Source organism: Halichoeres trimaculatus, unplaced genomic scaffold, assembly GCF_033239565.1.
Source record: "Halichoeres trimaculatus isolate MK-OKI-2021-1 unplaced genomic scaffold, fHalTri1.1 fHalTri1_scaffold_6, whole genome shotgun sequence".
In the NCBI taxonomy this organism is placed as follows: Eukaryota; Metazoa; Chordata; class Actinopteri; order Labriformes; family Labridae; genus Halichoeres; species Halichoeres trimaculatus.
Genome location: NW_027437184.1, coordinates 18031288 through 18054824, shown reverse-complemented (window position 1 = coordinate 18054824; position 23537 = coordinate 18031288). Strand labels below are relative to the sequence as shown.

The window sequence follows — 23537 nt, the reverse complement described above, 5'->3', positions numbered from 1 at the left end:
TAGGATACGTTATTAATATCACACTTTTCAATAGCAAGTCATTTTAAAATGTAATAGCTTGTCTGGATCTTCAATAGAGATATGATTAAATTACCTCAAGTTAACAACAATTCTACTGTGAACAACATTACCTTTGCCATTCATGTGTATGCGGCTTTAAGCTTTAGACCAGGTGTGGCCAACCAGTCAGAGACCAAGAGCCACAAAAATTACTGTGGTACCACAAAGAGCCACATCACACACAGGGTCTTACAAACACTTTACTCTCACGCATAAACAAAATGATATAAAATGAAAATCAAAACATACCAATTTTCAAAGCGAGATTTATTGTGTTTGTTAGTGTGTTTAAATCCGTACTAGAGAAGAGAAACTGAAACTTAAGTATCAATCCCAACTGATCCCAACGTTGGCATCCATAAATATATAGCTTAGATTGATCGGCACACCACTACTCATAACTATTTTTTTTTTTTATGAATGGATCGAAGAGCCACACACCGAAAGGCAAAGAGCTACATGCGGCTTGTGGGCCACAGGTTGGCCACCACTGCTTTAGACACTGCCACGCTGTATTTGCTATCCAGAAAGGTTGTTGTTGCCCTTTTTTGATAGGACAATGAGGGCAGAGAGTAGCAACTTGTCAAGGCTGGGAGTTGAACCCACAACCTCTTCATCAAAATCTTTAGCTTCTGCACTTGATAGATGCATCTAAACTGCCAGGCCAACTAGCGCCCCACTTATGGAGTAATACCAAGTGGCAATCTCTAGTCTTAACATATGGGGCAATGTGGAAGTGCTAAATATTTGCAATTCTTGTTGTATCTGCTTGAGGCTGGCTCCAGAAGTACCAGAACCCACATTCGCAAAAAAGAGCTATTTTCACAGAACAAAAAAGACATATTTACAGCCTGAAACAAAAAAATGTCTACTGTCTGAAAAGCTGATTTATCTGATGGCACACACTTACTGAGTGAAATTTCTTCCAACGTGGCAGTTTAGAAGATATTCAGAATCTGAGTTTGCCCAATCAAACTGACAGGTGAGTGCCCCAGGCTCAAGCCCGCCCTGTTTCCAATATGGTGCTAAAATCTGCTGTTTCTCAAGTGTCCGCTTGAGGCTGGCTCAAGGAGCACCAGAAGTCACATACACACAAAGCCGTGTTCAAAGCAGAAATTAATCTCTTTACAGCCTGATTCAAAAAACGTCTCTTGTCTGAGTCGCTAATTTCACTATTGGCGCACTGTACAGGGGTGAATTATTTTACTAACTTGGCAGTTCAGTGGATATTAAGATCATAAGCTCATCCAATCAGAGGCACAGCTCAGGTCAAGTGACCTACACATGCCCTATAGCTGTAGGCGAAGCCCTTGCCACTACCGATATGGCTGCGATAGCCGATATGCTTCATTTTCAGTTTCAGAAACAGACAGGTGAGAATATGTACGTTTATTATACAGTCTATGAGTTATACTTGTGGGCTAGTTCAAGACCCATTTACCATACCTCATTGTCACATCATCTGAAAAAGTATCTTACTAATTAGGTGGTCTATTTAAACTGTGGGATTACCGCTCTTGGCTTCGGTTTTGCCAATGCCACTGCTGCCCTGCACCAGTTGTACACTACTAGTTTTATGTATGATAGCTCAAACTTTAGATTCCCACCTCTCAATCATCCACCTGTAGCCTCTGACTACTTTCATTCCTACCCCAGCCCAATACTCGACACTGGAAACTGTTTTAATTAGTTAGATCAGTCCATTATCAGTCATTTGAAGTTCTTGCATCATCTGTATTCATGAGTCTGAATGTGTGTGATGTGGTGTTCTTTTTGTTGTTGTCTCTGTCCATCTCTTGCTCATTCTTCCTCACCAAGCTCAACACAATTCTAAGCAGGTAACTATCTAACATGAGTCTGGTTCTGCTCAAGGTTTCTGCCTGTCAAAGAAGCTTTTCCTTGCCAATTGCTAGCAAGTTAGCTAGCTAGTTGCTAGGCGCCACCCTGTTGGGCTATGGCTGCCTTTTGCAGCAGCTCTCTCTTTTTTTTGTCAGTTTCTTGTAATTTTTTTAATCTCTTTTTCATAATCTTTGTATTTGGAGTGGATCATTACTTTGTATTGCTCATTTGTTGGTCATGGAAACCAAACTTTTTGTGGCTTCATATTTTTACTACTTTTTCTACTGTGTTTGTCTGGAGATCCTACAGGTAACCGTGGCTGCATTGTTTATATGTGAACTCAGGTGTCTGCAGCCTGTAGCATGTCAATGCTAACTGGTGTAAGGCCTGACGTCTTCCCACAAGGTGAGGAGAAGAAGGTGAGGATGACGTGCTGATTCTCAGGTGAGAGCTAAGAAGTGATGATATCGACCTGTCCTTGCATCCATCGTTATTGGGAACGTAAGATCTATCTCCAATAATATAGACAAGCTAGCTGTGCTAACCCAGCAACAGAGGGAATACCAGAAGGCAGAGTAGCATCATGCTATTCACAGACATGGCTAACAGAGCTAACACCAGACACCGACGACACATTGGAAGAGCTTCACCTGCTGTGAGCAGACAGGATACAGGAGACAGAGATTGGACAGACTGCTGAAGAAGCTCAGTCCTGGACCCTGTGGAGGTGGAGGCCAGCTGACCGGGCAATGATGGACAAGCTGTCATCATCTATTTTCTTATGGAACTTTTTGCACTTTTTATACACTTTCTTAATTTTGTTTTCTTGATTGCTGCTGTGACTTAAATTTCATTGTACTTGTTACTATGACAATAAAGTTCTATTCTATTCTAATGTGACTTGCTAAATGCTGCAAAGTGCTCTTCTAATAGTGGATTAAAAGGAGATAAGACTGAGCCGTGCTCGCAAGATGAGACTGAATCTTATCCTATCTTGGTGTTGGGTCTTTGTCAGTAGCTTAAGATAACACTTGATTACAGTAGGTATATATCATCTTCTTCAATTTCTATATTTTAAGGTCATCTGCAAGGAGTGGTGAGATTCTAAGACAATGTTATCTTATCACGCTCAGTCTAGTGCTTGCACACACTTTAATTCATAGAGGTCTTAAATTAATGAGACAGTAAAATAAACCTTTCAATCTTTTTTTTTTTATTAATGTGCCAACTGCAGAGAATACGTAAAATTTCAAGTCAAATACTCAGGGTTTTGACAGAACAAAAATTCTGCCTTCATTTTTGAAGTTATCAGCTATATTGTATTGAACTGTCTTGCTTTGTATCAAAACACAATAAGCACAATAGGGAAGAACACTGCATCGTCTGATAAAAGGTTTTAAGAAATCCCTTATCGAGTTAGAGGAGATCATTTTCATGTAACACTTTTGAAATGATAATACTGAAACCTTTAAGTAATAAAGGAAGGAGTGAAATCTGCCTCTTGTCAGCGTTTACGATGAGAGGCACTTGCATGATTAGATGTCTTGCGATCGATGCAGCCTCTTCTCCTAATCATTAAGACTGCTCTTAACAGATTACAGCCCCCTCCCAAACACGCTCAGTCTTTTCTCCTCCTCTTCCTGCTCCTCCTTCTGTCCCACATAGCTCTTTCAATCCATATGAAAGTGAGGCTACCTCCAAGGCACTTCTTTCAGCCTTTCTGTGTAACTTCAGCCCTTTCTTTGGAAAGAGTTCACCTGGTTTCACCTGTGCTCCGAGGATGACCGGATGAACCATCAGTGGATTGAAAAAGACTGAACCAACATACAAGTGTTGGTGATAGATGACTGCAAAAATGGACCTGCGTGTGTTGCTCTGTCACCTCCTGTTTCTGTTGTTTGATCCCTCTGCAGCCACAAGCCTCATCACAGGTAAGTTGAGCTGCCCAAAATGAGAAACACAGCAAACATAAGACATGAAACCTCAATATAACCATAGATCTGTGTTTTTGTTTTTTTTTTAAATGGCATGTCCTTCTGACCACACATGGGATGTTTGGCTCTTTAAGCGGACATATTTGAAGCCAGAGGTAAGTTAACACTTCTCAAGTACACTGAAATAGTTTCTCCGAGGTGCGAAAAGCAGAGATTGGGTTGATTTGAAAACATTTTGGACACAACTGAAATTAAAAAATATAGAGCTGATTGAGGCATGTGCACAAAGTTCATAATATCATGGAACAGATGAGCCAAAGTTGTTTAAAACAAGGTGCATCACATGGATTTAAAGCTCTAGCTTTAGAGACACAGCAGGGGACACTTCAGTTTTTAAAGCTGGGTGGGGACATAGCAAAATTAAGCTGGAGCAAATTTTTAAACATCCAAATTTAATGTCAGCTTGCATTTCTGAAGTATTTGTGAGTTGGTTTGTCACCATGTTATATGGGCAGGTAAAGTTGAGTGTCATCAGCATATAAATGAATATTGTTGTCACGTGTGTTCATAATGTATGTTCTCTTATGTCAGCCAATGCTGTGTTTGTTGGCTGGTTTTGGCTGTTAGTTTGTGTGGTAGACAGTGTTGAGTGTCGTAAGGGTATAGACAGAGATGGTATGTTCATATGATGGCTCCCAGAGGGAGTTGAGGAGAGAAGATAAGATGGGAATTAAATTTGAGTCTTATGTCACAGCTGCTCTTGATATGTAAGAGTAAAAACTGAGTCTTTGCACATTAAGATCATGTAATCAAGTACATCTAATCTGAATCTATGCAGGTCAGCGTGTGTGCAAGGCAGGAAAAGAGAAGCCATGTTACAAACTGGCTTATTTCTCTGAGCTCCGGCGGAGGCTTAACTTTGTGGAAGCTGAGCTGGCCTGCAAACGGGACGGAGGGCAGCTCCTGAGTGTGGAGTCAGCATCTGAGCAGAAGATCATAGAGCAGTTAATCACAGAGCTCCGCCCAACCGATGGAGACTTCTGGATAGGTCTCCGCCGTAACCATGGAAACGAGGACAGCATCTCGGACTGCTCCTCGCAGTACTACTGGGTGGACGGCAGCAAGTCGACTTTCAGGTGAGTGAGAGTTCAGAGTGTGGGGAGAGGTGAGATGAGAGAAGGATGACAAGTGTGAAAATTTTTTAACAGTTTTCAAGTTGTTAAATTTCAGTGTCTGGAATTTTTGGAAAGCTGTGGTCCATACAGGTGGAGCTATATAAGTGCATCACAATTGAATTTAAAGGTGATGCAAAGAGAGAAATATATGTAAAATTCAGTACATACAACATACAGTAGAAATAATAAAAGTCTTGTCCTTGTGCAAACTGAAACTGGGTCATCTGTCCACAAACTTTGATCAAAGTAAACTTGTATTATCAGATTTAAAAAACATAAACAATACAACAATACAAGTATAATATAATTAAGAGTCTACATTTTGATTTTGCAAATGATACTTAATAGACGGCACCAAATCTTTTCAAGTTAAGTTCCGGCCTTGATATAATCAGGGTTGTACAGGTCTTTGATCTTTAATGTATTTTCTAATAATGAAAGAATACGTGCATCATTCAGCTTTCTGTTTTTACAAAATGTGATTTTTTAAGAAACTGGCACTGGGATGAGCCATCATGCGGCTATGAGGTGTGTGTAGTGATGTACCACCAGCCGTCAGCTCCTCCTGGTCTGGGAGGCCTCTACATGTTCCAGTGGAACGATGACAATTGTGAAACGAAAAACAACTTTATCTGCAAATACACTGGAGGTAATGCTGATAAACAGTTTTCATTTTCAGTCAAAATACTGGAAAATTTGTTGATCGTGAATTTTACTGTCTCTACAGATAAACCACAGGACCCTTCCCCTCCTCCCAATGCCACACAACCAAGTAAAACATGCACAGCGTTGTCTCAGCATATTGCTTATCCAACATTTTAAAGTAAGCTTGAAAACAAAAAAGCTTGTTTGTTTTTCAGATGTCTTCCCCTCATCTGTGCTTCCTTGGAATCCAAATGATCACAACCAGGACAGAAACACAGGTTGGATGAAGCTCCATATGATTCACTCACTCTGAAGTTATCATATCCAAAAGCTAACATGAATTTCACTGAACCTGTATTCCTATGTCTAAATTTTTTAGCTCTGAATTTGGTTTACATCATCATTCCCACCATTCCCCTGATCCTACTGTTGTTGACGGTGACTGGAGTCTGCTGCTTCAAACTGCTGGTCAGACGGTGAGGAGAGAACACAGCACAAGGCAAATACTGAATGAAAAACCCATACAATGGTGTTAATAAATTAATTAATGTTTATCTAAAGCATTTTTTTGGTGAAGTTAAAATCGTGGTTCAGATGTGGATTAATACATATCAGTTATCAAGCAATATAAAGATGTACACTGATACGTTTAGAAAACACAACTTGATGTTTATCATAGTGACAAAACTGTGAATCATTGTGTTTCTGAATGACATTAAACTTTAGTTTTATGAATGACAATGAAGAGCACCAAAGAATGAACCAAATATGAGTGCCACCACTTCAGAAGACCTTTTTACATCCCCCACATTCTCTGTAATTGAGTGATGGAGTTCAGGAGTCTTCCTCAGTTACTGTTTTTGGTGTCCTCTTTTCCTTTACAGAAAGAGAAAGCAGCAGAAGTCAGAGGTGTGTCAGACAGAGCTGGGCCTCGAAAGCAGCACAACACCAACTGATGTCTACAACGTGATTCGCTCCCAGAAAGACGATGATCTGGTTTCAGCTCGCCCGCACACCAAGAACACATCTTTTCTCTGCTCGTCCCCTGACACTCCCACAGGTGACTACGACAACCTGGGGGGCCGAGACACAGAGAGCGGCTTTGTGACACTTGCAAGCACAGAGAGCTGCTTCCTCAACTTTGACCTCAACGACCTCAGCCTGGGGCGTAGAGGGGCCCAGGATTTTTATGACACCAGCCTGGGCCGCCCTGGGAAGAGGGACCTGAACTACACTGGGCACAGAGATTTTTATGACAGAAGTTTAGGTCGTCGTACGACAAAGAGTGAGCATTATGGCAGCAGTGTGTACGCAGACCACGGACTGTATGATGGCAGCATCAGAGGAGGGAGTGACCTTTACGACTCCAAACTGAAGCCTGGAAGTCACACAGTAAAGGCTGACCTCTATCAGACTTACATCTCCAATGGCAAAGAGGACACCTACCAAACCAGCCTCGGGACCTATGGAAACAGAAAATCCTACCAAGCCAATCTGGATTGCTACAGAAACGGTCTAAATCTGGATGGTGGACGGAGATACTTCAATGAACAAGACTGGATTAATAGTAGAGAAAACTACTGACACTTAAATGTCTCTGTGTGCCTGGAGATTAAGAGAGAATGGTAAAAAAAAAAAAAACATGCACGTTTCTGGCTGAGCTTGTATGGTCCTCACAAGTCTGAAGTCTTTTAGGAGATTAAAACCCAGTATGCTTGAGTTTTTTGAAGCTGGCTACTTCTCAACCTGTGGGCCCTGTATTAGACTATGCCATTGAGGATAGCAGTTTTAGGCGGTCAGTCATCAATTATACCATAAAATATCCTCTTAAAATTAAATTTAGTCAAACTTACAGAAACATTTCCTTGTTTACTTTATATACCGTAAGGCCTTGTAAATATTTTGCATTTCCTGCATGGGTTGTTGCAGCACTACACCTATTAAGATAAGATACTTCATGACACCTCCAATTGATTGTCATACTTCGAAAAAAATAAGGCCCTAACTATGATTTTAATATTTAAATTCAGTCAAAAAGAGACTAAAATCAGGCCTAAATGTCCAAGTCCATATATATATATATATATATATATATATATATATATATATATATACATATATATATATATATTTGATAATAGCATTATGATTTTTTTTTGGTTTTGGTTTGAACAAAGGAAAGAAAGGATGACTGCTGCATGTTTCTTAAAAGCAATTTCCCAGCCCAATTTCAGAATCCTTAATTTTTTATACAAAAACAACAAAAAACAAAACAAGACACATACTTGGAAATATGGGCTGTGTGATGGTAACAAGAAGGTTGAGATTTTTGTACACAGAGGTTTCAGGTTATTTCTGTTCATGTGCATTCAGGTGATAAAGCCCATAGAGGTAGAAAAACCTCCTGGATTTTGATTAAAACTTGATGGAGGAGTGGCAGTTAAGAAGCCCTTGTGTTGACCTTGAGTAGACATGTGGGGTCAAATCCATCCGCAGGGTTTTAATTCTTGCAATGGGTGATCATCATGTGCTGCAGTAAATCTATTTCCAACTTAATTTGTATGAGATAAGAAATGAAAATTATTTGTGTATGTGTGACAGTGGCTCATTTCCCTCTGAAATCTGGTCCAAATGAAAACATTTGATCACCGTCTACTGGACTCTGAAATCACTCTCAGTTATGAAGGGGTTTTACAAGAGTAGCTGCAGATATCTTTTGGCCATTAACTCAACAGAACAATGCACACTAAGCAAGCTGGATGATGAAAACAATACACCATCAGACCTCTTCTATAGCCTTTTGAGGCTACACAGCTGAATATGAGACGACTGTTTGCCGTGAATTATTGTTGTGGGTATTGCAGAGGTCAGACTTTGACCCTGTTTTTTAAAAAACTGTTCACCCTTACAAAGCGTCCAGAGCAAACACTGTGTGTGTGTCTCTGAGCAGTGCATCATTTCTCTGATCATTAATGATACGTTTAATGTCCTGATGTGTAGTGAACCTGTACATCTAACATTTTTAGACAAATTTTATCAAACAAAAACAATCACAGGAAACAAAGGAGGCTTCAGAGGCAGCTGATACGTGTGCTTTGCTGAGGATGGGCCGTTTATGAAGCTCATTTAAAGCTTAATTCAAACCTAAACTCACAACAGGATTGGTCAAATGACTTTCCTTATGCCATTTTGATTTTCAGTCATTTCATAATTCACCAACATTTACTGAAGAGATACAAAAGTAATTCTCTTTAAGTAAAAGCATGACAAAGATGTGAGTGGGTTACTGTGAGTGCAGTAAAATCATCTGTGAGTGTGGAAGTGTGTGTGAACATGCATGGTGTTGTTATACTGCTCTTGCTTGTTAAGATAACTATCAAAGTTGAGGACTATTGTGTTCACTGTGCCTGAAAATACTTTAAAATTACACCAAAGTTGACCTGACATAAAGAGGCTACCTCGAACAGATTAAAACACAAACACTAGCAGAGTGAACCAGTGCTGCAGGAATGTCTTGATATGGCTTCATACGAGGAAACACCCACAACTATGATGGACTTTCTTAGATAAACATGTTTCCTTATTTATCAACGTCATCCTGTTTGCTGTGTTGTCAGTTCATGATGTTACAATGCAAGTTAGTGGAAATGTGAATCCAGCCTGAGTGCCTGCAGCCTGACCACAGCACTGGCATGTTAAAATTATGTAGCATTATTTATTCTGGACGTGTCATGCCTTGGAATCTCTCCTGTAAGTGAGAGTGGTTTGTATGTTTGTTACATGAAATGTTCAATAAAAAGATTAAAATGTGATTCAATGCGTGACGGCAGCTGTTTTATAGTCCTGATGAAAAATAATGAAGAAAAGATGTTTCAGCATTAAATCATGTTTTATTAACATTCCAAGTTAAATTAACAACACAAATTCACTTCCATTCATTTTCACCATTCACACTCTGCAAATCACACACAAAAAATACTGTTAAAGTGCAAATAACACAACAAGATTCTCAGCTTCACTGCAGATTTTTTTTTCAGTTCAGGACACTTTTTTATGATAAGTAAAAAAAACCCACATGATTCATACTTCTGTGAACAGCCTGTCGTCAAAACATGTAAAATCTCTTATTAATCCAAAATAAAACATTCACTTAGACACGGACAAAAAAGAATCACATTCACACACAAGCTGAGATAAAATGTTTGACATGCAGGCCCAGCTGATACCTGCCGAGCCTACCTTCGCACTAACAGATTTCTTTTCTTCACACGCACACACAGACGCACACACACAAATCCAGAAACAGACAAAAAGTCCTTAAAGGGTCTGATATCTTGAAATGTTTTATCATACATTAAAACACATACATGCACGCATGTCCATCAATCTCACACATAGACAAAGACACAAACACACAAATAACAGCTGCTTTGAGGGGAAGTGATTGATTCTTGTTGGTCACTTTGAGGTTCAAAGGTCAGCCATGGGTCCTTTTACGAGGCAGCTTTTGCCTCCGTGGTTTTAAAATGACGTAGCGCCTGTAGGTTGTGTGATGGTCTGATAAAAATGGAATGTAGAACGCTCTGAAGAAACGCGATGATCTGCGAGATAAAGATAAAGCAGCAAATGAGATTATTTCAATCATTCAAAACATTTTTTTTTTCTGTAAACTGCATTCGGACAATACCTTGATGCTTGAATAAATGGCTTATAGGCAATGATGTTCCACTCTTCTTTGTTGGCTGAATAATTTGGCTCAAGCGGCGCCTCCTCATCTATGTCAAGGTCTACTAAAAAGTGGCACTGGCGTAAATCCACCTGCCAAATGTAAAAATATGTTAGTTAAAATTTAACTACATTTAACCAAGAGTTCACACACCAAATACTATTGCCAAAAGAGGCTCACATATCTGGATGGCTCCTCCAGATTCTGGTCGTTCATATTAGCCGGGATGATCTGTGTGGCCAAAGGATCGGATGCATAAGGTTGAGGAAGTTGCCCTTTAAATTCGGACTGAATGAAGTGCAGCTGCCAGCTGGAAAATACAAGAAGAAACTGTCAGGCAGTGACACAGCTGATATGTCAAAATGTTCTTCTGGTAAACTATTAGACACTGAAGAGTAGTTAAACATCTTGGACACTGACTTGTGTGGTAAAAGGAAGCTGCTGGGAAAGCGGTACCACTCTTTGCCCACACACACACTAACAGGTCTGCCTTCAGGGACAGCATGAAGAGTTGGGTCCTTGGCAATGCGGTGAAACTCTGGGTATAGGTCCAGAGGGGCGTGGTATCCTGTAGACAAAGATAGAGCCTAATTTCTCCTTACTTCAGTCATGCTTGACACAGAATGTGCAAGAGGAATTTTCTGCACTAACACAGACCTCTAAAAAGGGCGACTGAGCGAGACAGAGACAGCACCGAGAAGATCACGACTGCACTCAGGGCCAACCAGTTAGAAGAGATGGTGTAGTGCTCCAGTCGGTACCGCTGAAACAGGAAGTGGTAGCATTTCTGCACAAAAAAAGGGAATGCAAATAAATATATAAATGACCCAAATACAGATGAAGACCTCTCTTCAAAAGGGATGACTGCAAAAATACCTGTAGTGAGGAGAGGGCAACTGCCCCACAAAGGCAGATCAGAGGGTAGATGGGAAAGAGAAAACGCTCCTCTTTATGGGGTCTGGTGAAGAAAACCAACATCCAGATATACATGGGAGATAGAGTCAGCCAATATGGACGGCCCAGGTTCTGCACTGAAGAGAACAAGAGTAAACAAGTACATGTTGTCACAAGTGGAACTGATTTTGAAATATCACTGCAAAATAAGCTCCCTCTGTATCAAGGTGATTAAATTTCATGTTGTCCTTTTTTACCACTCTATATAATATCATATAGTTTGAACAAGGAGAACTGACACAGCTTTCAGTCACTGCTTTGGTGTAATATTGTGCGTAAAAGTTTGAGAGCATTTAGTCCTCACCATTAAACCTGTGTAACAAAGTCTCCATGAGAGCAGTGAGTGGCAGAGAAAACAGAGCCAGAGCAAACACCAGGTTGAAGTTCAGGATTCCATTTACAAAGTAGAAATGCCACGGCTCTGTACCTGAAATCACAGCACATAGAATATGTGAATCCTTACAGCAACTGCAGACTGCTGTAGGAAAAAAATACTTCAAGTGTGATTTTTAGACTTATGGGAGAAATATCGGACAGGATGGTACGATTTAAGTTGTTCTAAAGAAACTCTGAAAAAAGTTTTGAGCTTGAAGGTTCAATAAATATGCTGATGGAAAGAGAACGCCCTCTAGTGCCTGATAAAAACAGAGCTGCTGTGTTCAAATTTAAATGTGTGTACAAACTCTGCTTACTTTTTTTCAGTATGTTTAAATGTGAGTGTACAGCATGTCATAAGTCTTATTATGAATGCTTCTTAATGTTATAAAATATAACATTGTTAAAACATTGCAAAACTACTACAATATTAGCAATTGTTCACGTCTTTCTGGGAAAATGTACTTGATTCGTTTCTTGTATGAAGACATTTTGATTACAAGAAACTTGACAAGCATATTTTTTAACCCTATTGGCAAATTTTCAAAATCTTGAAATAAGCCATTTTTCTAAAATTGTCAGGTGAGAATGGCTCTTATTAAGTCCAGTAAGATAATTCTGGCTAATAATCAGTCACAAACACTTGGATTTCAGTTGTTTCACTGAAAGACCTAATACTGTTAAAATCCAAAACATGTTAATAAGAAAACTCAAATGGCAGTGTCACTGAGAGATGTTTAGTAAACTGGTTTAAAACAACACATAATAATATTTACTCTTGTGTATTACCGTACAAATCAGGTCCATGTGGTGTGAAAACATTATACAGCAGAATATTGAGAGGAGCAATGACTAGTTTGCCATAAAAGAAAGAGTCCACTGCCACCAGAGGGACCTAGGAAAGACACAGGAAATATTAATGACATCATCTACAGCTATAAACATCACATTATATAACTCATGAAGACTGACAAACATGTAGTCAAGTGTGGGCGCTGATTAGATTTTTGTCTCACCAAGTAATTTTTAATGTCATAAACAAAAAAAAAAGACCAAATGAAGTATCCTGTGATGTGACTAAATTAATGATTAACTGTCTCTCATCTCTGTACAAACAGCTGCTGAGTCACTGTAACCAACCTCGTGTGTGACTTTGTCCTCTAACATGCAAATCTAAATGGTTTTATTTTCACATATGTCCTCACCAGCAGCAGAAGCAAAGCAACAGCCGACCAGATGATGAAACTTTTCCACTGCCTCTTTAACACCAACAGGTCGAAGGCAATCGGAACCCTGCAAGGGGTGTAAACATCAATACATTTTAACTAGTCTCGTCCAGATTCAGTTCTTCTCATAATCAGGATTTCTTATTAGTGAAACCTACCCAATTAGAGCAGAGAACGGCCATCCAACAATGGCTCCAGCGGCTACACCCATGATGGCTAATGGAGGTGAGTCCTGAAACCATCCTGTCATAGCCACCAGTGTAGTGTACATACAGAAAGAGGATGGAAGGAAGGCTGGAGGGAGAAAACAAAGGTGGACTGATCATGTAGCATTATTCATCGCAAACTTTTCACAAGTATAACATTATTCATCACACTAAAATGCAAATCAAATACTAACTTCTGTGTGTTTTATGTGAGTAAAACAGACAGAAAAAAACATAGAACGCCTGAAAGCATTGTTTTGGCAGTACAATACAATAGGTATTAATGTAAGAACTTAAGTGATTTTGGTTATTATCAAGAAAAGCACAGAAAATTGCAAGATATCAGCCCTTAAATCAAACTTTTGTGAGCCATTTTTGTTGTTATCATCATATTTTTCCAAACAAATGTACCTTAAGTTTTACCAGACATTAAAATGAACAAGAAATTGAAGAAAACAAGGGTGGCAGAATATCTTTTTCTATGACTGCATGTTATATTGAGTTGCCATATCAGAGGCAATAAGATAGATAGTATGAAAGCAAAAGATGAATCTAGTTGAGTCACATCAAAAGAAAATAAAAGTATGACAGCAAAGGTGAGCCATAATATTCTGACCAACCTGCAGATGAGCAGAACATCCCCGTGCTCAGGACGAGAAATGCCAACATCAGACGACCCACATGTAAACCAAACTTTTTACACACTGCCCTGTCACAAACAAACAAAGCAAAAGGTTCAATTCTTAATCATATCTACAGTGAATTAATGGTTAACGGGAAATGACTGATCACCTTAAATTATTATCAACAGCACTTAGGTTGCCTACCTACACACAAGAGGAATGTTAACTTACTTGTAGAAATAGAGTTCACAGACACAGCAGGAGAATGCTAAGACACATCGGACAAAGTAGAACACCAACACCTGCAACATAACAAAACACAACACTTTAACTTCTGTAACTTCAATGCTACTTTGCCACTTTGTCCTGCTTGGCTCTTCAAAAATCATTACAAAAGTGCAACAAGGAAATGCTGGTCAGAGGAAACTCCTTTCATTTAATGACAGCAAAGAAAAAGGGCTTATATTAATATTAGATACACAAAAAGTTTGGAATAGCTACCTTATTTGTCTGCAAAACATGGGCATGCAGACAAGCAGGAAGAGCGTGTAACCACAAGTAGGCGTATGACCTGATGGCGTACAATGGAGAATATTCCCATGTTTGCATTCCTGTTCCATACAGCAGGTAATGCATCTGTCGAGACAACATTTGCAGACACAAAAAGTTAAAAGAGAATCTGAAAAGTGACGTTGCTACATAGTGGACAGTGCTTATTAGTACTCACAGGCTCCCAATAGTTAAAAGTCTCATCGCAGTCTGAGATGTTGCTGAGCAAAGCTGCGCAGAAACGTGCAGAGAGCAGGCACTTAAATGCAGTGGAACCTTCTGGAGCCCATACCTGCCCTCCACGGCTTACTGACCTGTTCAAAAGTGACAGAGACGAAAAGATGCTGTACACCCCTCAATGATATACATGTTAAAAAACATTCTAAAAAATACTGCAAACTAAAGCTGAAACGATTCCTCGAATGATTCAAAGTACTCGATTACAAAAATTACTCGAATAATTTTCTCAGCCTCGAGGAATCATTTAATTTTAAAAAAGATCAAAGAGTGGTATTTCAAACAGAGCTGAGGCCATATTAAGAGAGTTTTCAGACCCCTCAAGCTACATCTTATACAAAATAGCAACTAGCAACAAATCTAGCTTCTTTTCTGGAGTTTGGAGACTAATGGGTCATTCTACGAAACTGGTGCCATTTGGGTCCACAACATTTGATGAGATGTACAAGTCAAAGTGTGTTTACAAAATTTGGAGCTACCAAAGCAAGTGCTTTTATTGACATGCTGTATCAGAAAATTTTATTTCTTAAAGTGAAAAATTTTCATTTGAAAAATAACTGCTGTATAACTAAACAAATTTATTTATCCGATTACTCGATTAATCGATGGGATTTTCAGTAGAATACTCCATTACTAAAATATTTGATAGCTGCAGCCCTACTGCAAACAAAAACAACAAAAAAACCCCCGTTTTTTTCTGTCATGATGCATGGTCAATCTTTTAATTTTATATTTCAGCTCTGCCCTTTGTGTTACTTAAATTTTAACAACCTTTACTGTTGAGTACATAAATGCCATTCAGTTATTTAAATGTGAAAACTTGCTTGGCAACCAACTTGATAGTGAATCTTATATTCTTTTTCTGTCCGTGCCCATCATGCTGACCTCTCAGATGAGGACAGATGTGTGTTCATCAGCATTTGACCACTCCATTAGTGTTTCTAGTTAGTGTGATAGTTCCTGGCTGTGTTTCCACCTGCTCACACCCATCGTTAGGATTAGTTAGATTAGAGGCTCAGCTGCAGCTTAGCATAAATCCTTACGTTACGGTTGTTATGACACGTCACCTAGAGTAGGGTCTAAAATACACCAGTTATTAATAACAATAGTTAGAGAAACCAAAATTACTTAATCCGTGGTATAAATAAACCTTTATGTGTTGGCCGGGCATAATGTACATGGGCTTATCACAGCGTCCAAAACTCGTGTCATCTGTTATGAATCTTGCATTGGACGAGAATGAATAAACCTGATCAGGTAGCTACACTGTTACGATGTTAAATCCTAAAACCCGCACCTGGTGAGGTATTGGTCATTCAACAGCCATAATGGTTTTAAAGTTCTGGAAACAGAAGGTCCAGTGGCTTGTTTGGTGAGCCTTATTTATCGCTGTGATCACGTTATAAGGGAAACTTCATATGGCATCAAAGTAGCTTGTAGCTTGCTAGCTACCCCTGCTCAGACTGACAGTCAGACCGGAGATGGAGCTCACAACACCGGCAAGACCCGTGTCTCTTCTCCCGGCCCATACTCACTCTTGCTTAGTCTCTGTAGCTTTACTGTCATCGGCGGCTTTCTCCTCTTTCGCTGGCCGAACATCGCTGGGCTGGACACTCACGTTGTTTCCATCTTGTCTGCTGCCTCGTCTGGTCCGCTGCCGAAGCGCCTTGGCCGCCATGTTTTCCGATGATGCTCCCGAGTCGAACTTCGTTCATTATCGCCGCGGTCCGATCATTGACCAGGCGGTGAGCTGCAGCGCTGACAACTGAGGACGATGCGGAAGCGACAAGGGGGCGTGGTTGTAACAGGTGACAGATGAGCGTAGGCCTCGATATGAGAAGTGATCACCAAGACCCAGCTGTTTACATTAAGCCCAGCTGTCAGCTAGTTATCACAACACCTTACTTAACCTAGCTGTTAGTTTCAACAGGGGTTCCATGCTCACTAATTTATTCTAGTGAAGCATAAAAATCTAAGATTATAACTTTTTTTTCTTTCCTTTTATTCCCATCCTTATTTTTCTCGTATATAAACAGTGCAAAAAATGAAAAACAACAACAACAACAACAACAACAACAACAACAACAACAACAACAAACAAACAAAATTATTCACTGCAAACAAAACATAATCTTCATTCACAAAATTTTACCCCCAAAAAATAGGCTTTTGGTTAATGAAGCTTAAAAAAGCACATCTCTATAATGTAACTACCAGAGTGATTCTATAATAAGGGGTACATTTTAAGTAAAGTTAAAAAAGTATTGTTGTTTTTTTGCTTCATATTCTATTTGTTTGCAAAGTTAATACCTGGAATGTTTTTAAGTTCATTAAGCTATGATGAATTCTTAAATGTTTAAGTAAAAAGTAAAAAAGAAGTGCATAATCATCTCACCTGTGTCATGGACAAAAGTTGACTTTTTTTTCCCAAAATAAATCTATATCATTCTGGATTTAGAGTTAATCAACATTTCTATGTAATACTACGCTCGCTAGAAATGTCCTTCATCGTTTCTATGCCAGTTTAGCCAAAATTTATTTAAAAAATTATGGCACAAAGCCACATGTTACACAGCTGACAAGGTAACGCAGTTGACAGGACAAGACGAGAGAAACCTGGCTATACAACACTATATTTTGTGATGGGTAAGTTGACAGGTAACACAGTAGACATTTTCTCCACGTTTTGTCACTTGTACGAACTGTAGACCTTAAACATGCCACCACCTGACCTTAAACGCCTCATATTTCTGCACATTTTCTTTCCAGTTTGGTCAGTATGACATGTGTCGTAAGTACACCTTCAAATGTTGATGTCACAGTTGACCACCAGTTAATGCGCACAGTGTACAGACAATCATTTTGATGAAATATTGATGAGGAAGAGTTCAAATATGCCACACTTTCTTCATGGTTCCCACCAAAAAGGATGTGACCAAATGATTTGGGTCATGTGACTTTGGAGCAAACCATTGCTTTTAAGTGGGTAACAGTTGACACAGATTTCTCAGACACACACAAAGTGAAACATTTTTATTGATCAATCATTCAAATAGTTTTTAAAACATCTTTGTCACATTTTAATGATTATTTTTTAACAAATATTACTGAAAATAACACACATAAATATGTTTTATGTTGTTAATTATGGAGAAATCAGTCAGCATTGCAAATTTCAATAAATGTTTTTGTTGTTGTTGTTGTTTTCGCTTAATAAATCATGGCAACTGTTAACTATATGTATAGATAAAAGTGAAATATCCACTAAATGACCCACTATAAAATTGGTCAATGCTTGAAATAAATATTTAGAAAAATTGATTGGTATATCTCATGGACTTGAAGTGTACCCCTTATCATAGAATCACTAACCAGCAATATTTTTCCAAGAGGATTGTGGTCAAGCTTGTTATTAGTTTGAGTCTTTTATAATATTGTACATTTCTGAGATATGCAATTCCTTGTATAAATGTCATAATTACTTCAAAAAGAACCATAAACGATGACACTAGTCACAGTTTTATTCCAGTAGAGACAGCTTTTTGTAACAGTTCCAACTTATTGACTAACTGACTATAATGTTTAAAAAATAACCTTTAAATTTGTGCAAATCAGGTCAAAAACCAGGAAAAATGTCCACAATCATAAAATTCACCATACAAGCAAAATGCTGTACAAATTCTGTCACTCTTCTTCTTCATCAAGTAGCATTTATCAATTCATTCATTTATTTATGTTGTTAGTTATAGGATTTGTAAACTTTAATAACAAAACAAAACTTCTGATTTGCACATAACTTATTTGTTTAAATAATCTTGTTCTCATAAGATACAAATAACATGATATACACTAGAGCTCCAAAGGTCCCTTGGAATAGGATCTATTACTTCTGATAATTTAAGTATTTACTTAGTATTAGTAAATATAACCAGTATGCTGGTAACATTCTGGATTTTAAAAAGAGATACATTTTCCAGCATATTCACATCTTTAACAGACCATCCAGTTTTGCTAAATTATTTGTTTATTTTTTAAATTATAACTAACACAAATGCATGGGATATACAACCCAGATTCCAAAAAAGTAAAAATGCTGCATTAGATTTTAATAAACACGGCTTTGATGACAAGTCATTTACACTTTTTATTTAATTTAGGGTACTGAATAGAAAAGAAATGTTGAAAATGGAAAATTGAATTGTTGAAAAATACATTTGATGCCATCAATATATTTCAAAAAGCTCGCACAGGGACATGTTTATCATTGTGTAGCTTCACATCTCTTTCTCACAACCCTTTGTGGACATTTTAGGAACTCTGAAGTTATGTAGAAGAAATGTCACATTTTACCTGACATTTGACCTGTCTACAGTTACCCAACGCTTCCGAATTTCCTTAGCTGTAAATTTTGTTCCACCAATTGCTAAATATTTTCACACTACAGTTCATAACAGCAGGCCAATGGAGCACGCACACTCCTCTCCTACAGAGCCATACTGTTTTAATATGCACAGAGTGAGGTTTCTGGCTGAAACATGCAAGGTCTTCCCTGAAAAGAGTGTTGTCTTAATTGTACCATATATTTCTTAAAAAACCTGGATATATTGTTCAGCATTATTAGTGCCTTGCCAGATGTGTAAACTACCCACATCGTGTGATGATGGAAGTGCTTTAGAGCTCATGCTTTGATTTCTACAAGAGAGTCATGTCTGTTTTTAATAAGGTGCTTCCTGAGGAAGTTCACCACCATCCAGTAATAGTTTTTGGCCTTTCCCTTTTTGTGCAAAGATTTTTGAGCTATGGCCCTTTTTTGTCCCAGGTTTGTCCAGGAGTCTATCACAAAGTAGTTAAGTCTTTACCTTTGTAAAACTGAAACTCTCTTGAATGCCCTTTTTTGAAATGGCCTTATATTTTCGAACTATTTTCAGTTTCAACATTTGTCTGAACTTTTTTCAGTTAAATGTGGGGTTTAAACAATGATGTCTGAATAATGAAACCATCAGAAACCATCTGTTATAATAATCATTTTACACAACATTCCAACTTATTGGAATTGGGTTGTAAAACACATTTAATTACATACAACATTTAACGATGCCTCAACTACTATAAACACTTTCCACATAGTTTCCTATACCAACACTTGCACTTTTCTCTGCAGTAACAAACATGTAAGGAATACATCCCTGATAAAATACAGCTATCTGATCGTAACCTGTAATTGAGAGGAAAGTAAGGATTCCAGCTGCTGATGGAACAGGAGGGCTTGTGTGTGTGACAGAGCATGTGTGTGTGAACGGTAGGTCAGTCTGTAGCAGAAACTAGTCTGGCTCAGGTCAGGATGTGAGAATGTGTCGATGAGTTTAACCTGCTCCACAGTCCCAAGGCTGGCTTCACGGACCACAGCATGGAACTTCCTCTCCTCCCATACTGGCCCTGTCCAGAAGCTGATGTCAAAGCTGAAGTGCTCAGGGAACAGGGAGAATGGTTGAAAGGGTTCCCCCGGCAGGCGTAGTGCAAACTGTTTCAAAAAGCGTTTGTCGTGAGACCACAGGATCCGCCAATCAGGCAGTGAGAAGAGGAGCACAGCAAGGAGGTCCAAATTTAAGGACACCGTGATACTGATATGGCTTGTGCTGTTGCATGCTTTGCCTTCAAAGACCCTTCCAACCAAACCCATTGGTGCTGCTGTCAGACGCAGACCCCCATTATCTGTGATGAGAGAAACCCCGTAGGGAACGAGCAGTGTCTCCAGCCTTTGTCCGAGGATTTTGATTGGCTCACACTCTGCAGGGAAAACGCCTGTGATAAGGAGTTCATGAAATGCAGGCAAAGCCCAGAGGTTAATGTGCACATTCTTGAACACGAGACCACTAATGCCAGATAAAAAGCTGGTGACACCATTACAGTCCCAACAGGGTCCCTCTTTTTCATATTTTTCAACACTCATGTTACTCCTTTCACACTCAACTTGACTGTCTGCATCTGTGACCCTTTCTTCTTTAGTAGTTGGAGACGTTTCCATCTGAGGGAGGAGGGATGGACGCAGCAGAAAAAGACCACTTTCCTCGTCAGGATCAACATCGACAGAGCATGCAGACCTGAAGCTCTCAGCTCCTCTCCTCTGCACCCTGTCAGTTTTATTTGAGGTAACACATGTGGATGATGAGGCGTTCTGCAGGTCTGCCTGTCCCTGACTGTTCCCACATGAGTCTGTCTCTTTGGCTGCAGAGGCTTGAGAATCAGGGCTGAGGTCTTTCTGAATAAGGTTAATCCAGTAGCAGTGGGCACTGTCTACGTCACAGCAACTCGTTTGCAGCTGTTTGGCCGTGAGGAGGAATGGAACGGTCTCCGTTGTCATAGAGACCGACCATTTTTCTGTGAGACCTTTGATGATATAATCTTGCACCAACCTGACAGGGTGAACAGAACCTGAGCAAAGAAATCCCCTGATGACAGAGAACAGACAGTGAGTGCAAGGTAATGTCAAATGAAAGGTAAATGTGTTTGCAGTTTATTACTCAAACAGAAGGATAGTTTTTGTGTTTCTGTACCTGAACATGTAATCACTGAGTTCAGCAGGTACGTTGTACTTGACTTTCTCCCCCTCAACAACCTCCTCTACTGTGAGTATCTGAGCAGGGGTGTAGGGAAGGCTGCGAGTGAACACATGGACTAAAGCTTTCTCCAGGTGAAAGCCCTTATCCTGGCTCCTGTACAACAGCAACAGTGCCATTAAAAACAGCAATATGCAAACACACAAACACAGACACACAGGAACACAAAGCTGCTTCTACTTGTACACAATAACACTCACCTTCACTTCTTACCTGTATCCAGTGCACTTGTAGCTCTGGTATTTCTCGCTCTCAAAGGGATGGACATCAGTAAGGATCAGCTGAGCCTCTGCTGCCATGGCTGCCACCTGCCAGCTGTTGTGCCACTCTCGCTTTGGGTGGTCGACTGGTGTCCCACCCTGCCCATTGCACAGAGACACATGGACCTCTCCATCTTCAGCCAACAGCTCAACACAACTGAAAACACAGAAATACAACAAACACACATTACTTACACATTCTAAAAAACATATTGTACACTATACATTCTGTCCATTGGCATCTATCAATACACACACTTCACATAACCATAAAATGTTATTTAAGTCATCTGGTCACTTTTCCATTGAATGCCTTTTCATTTGAACCATTTGTAAAGTCAGAAAACTATTGATGGAATTGCATAAGGCTGGTTGTCAAAAGTTTCATCAAGTTCCTTCTCAACATTACTATAGATCTGAGGTAGTATAAATTTTGTTAAACATGCGGTGCCTTCTCAGCTGTAAATGTCTTTATTTTCACTCCATATGCAGCCAGCTCTTTTAGTTATTGTGCACTATTTTTTTATAAATACAGAATGGTTAAGAGAGAAGTGCCATGTAATAGTCCAGTAGGAGTGTTTTATTGACAAAATGTCAAAATGTGTTTTTTTTCAAGTGCTATGTTTTTCTACGTATAAAATGTAAACAAAGACATCAATAAAACAAACTTGACTGTAAATAAAAAAAAAACAATATTCAAACATAAAGTAACAAAAGTACAGAAAATATACTGCATGCTCTTCTCCTCCATTTTTCTGCATTTTTTGGCATTTTAAACATTAAATGTACTTATCAATTACTGACAAACATGGTTTGAAGGATATGACAGTCCTTAATAACCCACGTCAGACACATACAGATTTAGAATGCATTCAACGAACAAACCTAAGTAGCCTAACCACGGACCTGTGGAAATTCGATTGCCAATAATGCACGGTTTCCCACTATGACATAGTCACAGGGGGAACAGCACAACACCTTTCAGTACAGAACTTTTCTTATCATTTGAAAAAAAGTGAATTTGTATAAATTGTTTATTATTATTATTATTTTTTATTTTATTTTAGCCAGAATACATTTCCTTTTTGTTTGGCCCATCCTGTCTGGCTCATCAGGTTGATGGAGCCTACCTGGGTGCTCCACCTACACTTCAGCTGCAGTTTCCCATTCACTGGCTGACTGAATGAAAGGCCGTCTCCTCTCTTACCACTGGATATTATTATTTTCACAAACTACAAATTACACTCACTCAGAAACTAATTCCATTACATAGTTTCCTGCATTAATTATTTGTCTTGAAACACGTTTAACACTTTAACACTGTTCTTATCGTTGCACAATTAAAATCATACTGAGGCTAAAAAAGTTGGTTGAGTGATACCTGAGGAAGAAGTTTCTGAGAAGGTCTCTGTTCTTTTTAACCCCACTCTTTCTCCCACGGTGAGGGAAGTTGAACACTACACGGTCAAACACACGGCCCTGCAGAGCGGCACAGTCCCCAAGCTTTGTGCAGTCCACGTCGAAAATCACTGTCCCTCCTGAATAATTCATTTAAAAAGTTTAATAAAAGACCACTGTCACACTATATCGTATAGAAAGGTGAGAAATGAGGAGGCCGTACCTGTGTCCTTGATGATCTGGATGTTAGTGACAGCACCTTCGTGTCGCAGTGCCTCCTCCTGACGCTGCAGACAAGTGGCTGTCACGCTAGTTTCTGTTCCACTGTACAACTGACTCACCGAGGCAGAAAACGAGAAATTCCCCTCTCCCACAAATAGCATCGTCCGGAAAGGAGGCATGTTCAACAGGAAAACACAGGTGGCAACACAAAGACTTAAAATCCCTGGATGGTTGCCCCAAAAGCTGCTTCTGTGTGCGAAGCGTGGGAGTGAAAATGACCACCTTCTGCTCTCCTCATCACGGTCGAATACGATCGAAGCGATTGTACCTTGCAGTAGAAATCATCGCGACGATGTTGATAAAATAAATAAATAAAAATAACTGGTATTTTACACAGAAAAGCGCCGTTGACCTTCTATTGCTCGCCGGCGCTGCAGTACATCAAATACATGATCACCTGTAGCAAGTTGCGTTGAACGCCGTGTCACAAA

At 39.3% G+C, this 23537-nt stretch overlaps 3 protein-coding genes across 3 annotated transcripts; 1 reads left to right on the top strand and 2 right to left on the bottom strand.

The window, feature by feature from the left end:
• The first annotated feature begins 3610 nt into the window (after positions 1–3610).
• layna (layilin a) lies at positions 3611–7649 on the top strand. Its single transcript, XM_074671711.1, has 8 exons — positions 3611–3830; positions 3968–3988; positions 4672–4969; positions 5500–5657; positions 5736–5780; positions 5869–5931; positions 6033–6129; positions 6538–7649. The coding sequence occupies exons 1-8, from the start codon at positions 3743–3745 to the stop codon at positions 7235–7237; spliced, it is 1470 nt and encodes a 489-aa protein (XP_074527812.1). The 5' UTR covers positions 3611–3742; the 3' UTR covers positions 7238–7649.
• A 1912-nt stretch (positions 7650–9561) lies between these two features.
• On the bottom strand, positions 9562–16342 carry alg9 (ALG9 alpha-1,2-mannosyltransferase). The gene is made up of 15 exons (XM_074671707.1): positions 16085–16342; positions 14491–14626; positions 14265–14399; positions 13995–14065; positions 13761–13849; positions 13093–13228; positions 12914–13001; positions 12498–12603; positions 11638–11760; positions 11256–11410; positions 11037–11166; positions 10800–10947; positions 10560–10689; positions 10341–10471; positions 9562–10254 (listed from the first exon to the last, which is right to left on the bottom strand). The coding sequence occupies exons 1-15, from the start codon at positions 16225–16227 to the stop codon at positions 10131–10133; spliced, it is 1845 nt and encodes a 614-aa protein (XP_074527808.1). The 5' UTR covers positions 16228–16342; the 3' UTR covers positions 9562–10130.
• A 1409-nt stretch (positions 16343–17751) lies between these two features.
• fdxacb1 (ferredoxin-fold anticodon binding domain containing 1) lies at positions 17752–23536 on the bottom strand. Its single transcript, XM_074673137.1, has 5 exons — positions 23048–23536; positions 22808–22964; positions 21380–21583; positions 21104–21262; positions 17752–20998 (listed from the first exon to the last, which is right to left on the bottom strand). Exons 1-5 carry the CDS (start codon positions 23223–23225, stop codon positions 19750–19752), a joined length of 1947 nt encoding a protein of 648 aa, XP_074529238.1. The 5' UTR covers positions 23226–23536; the 3' UTR covers positions 17752–19749.
• Between the last annotated feature and the right edge of the window lies 1 nt (position 23537).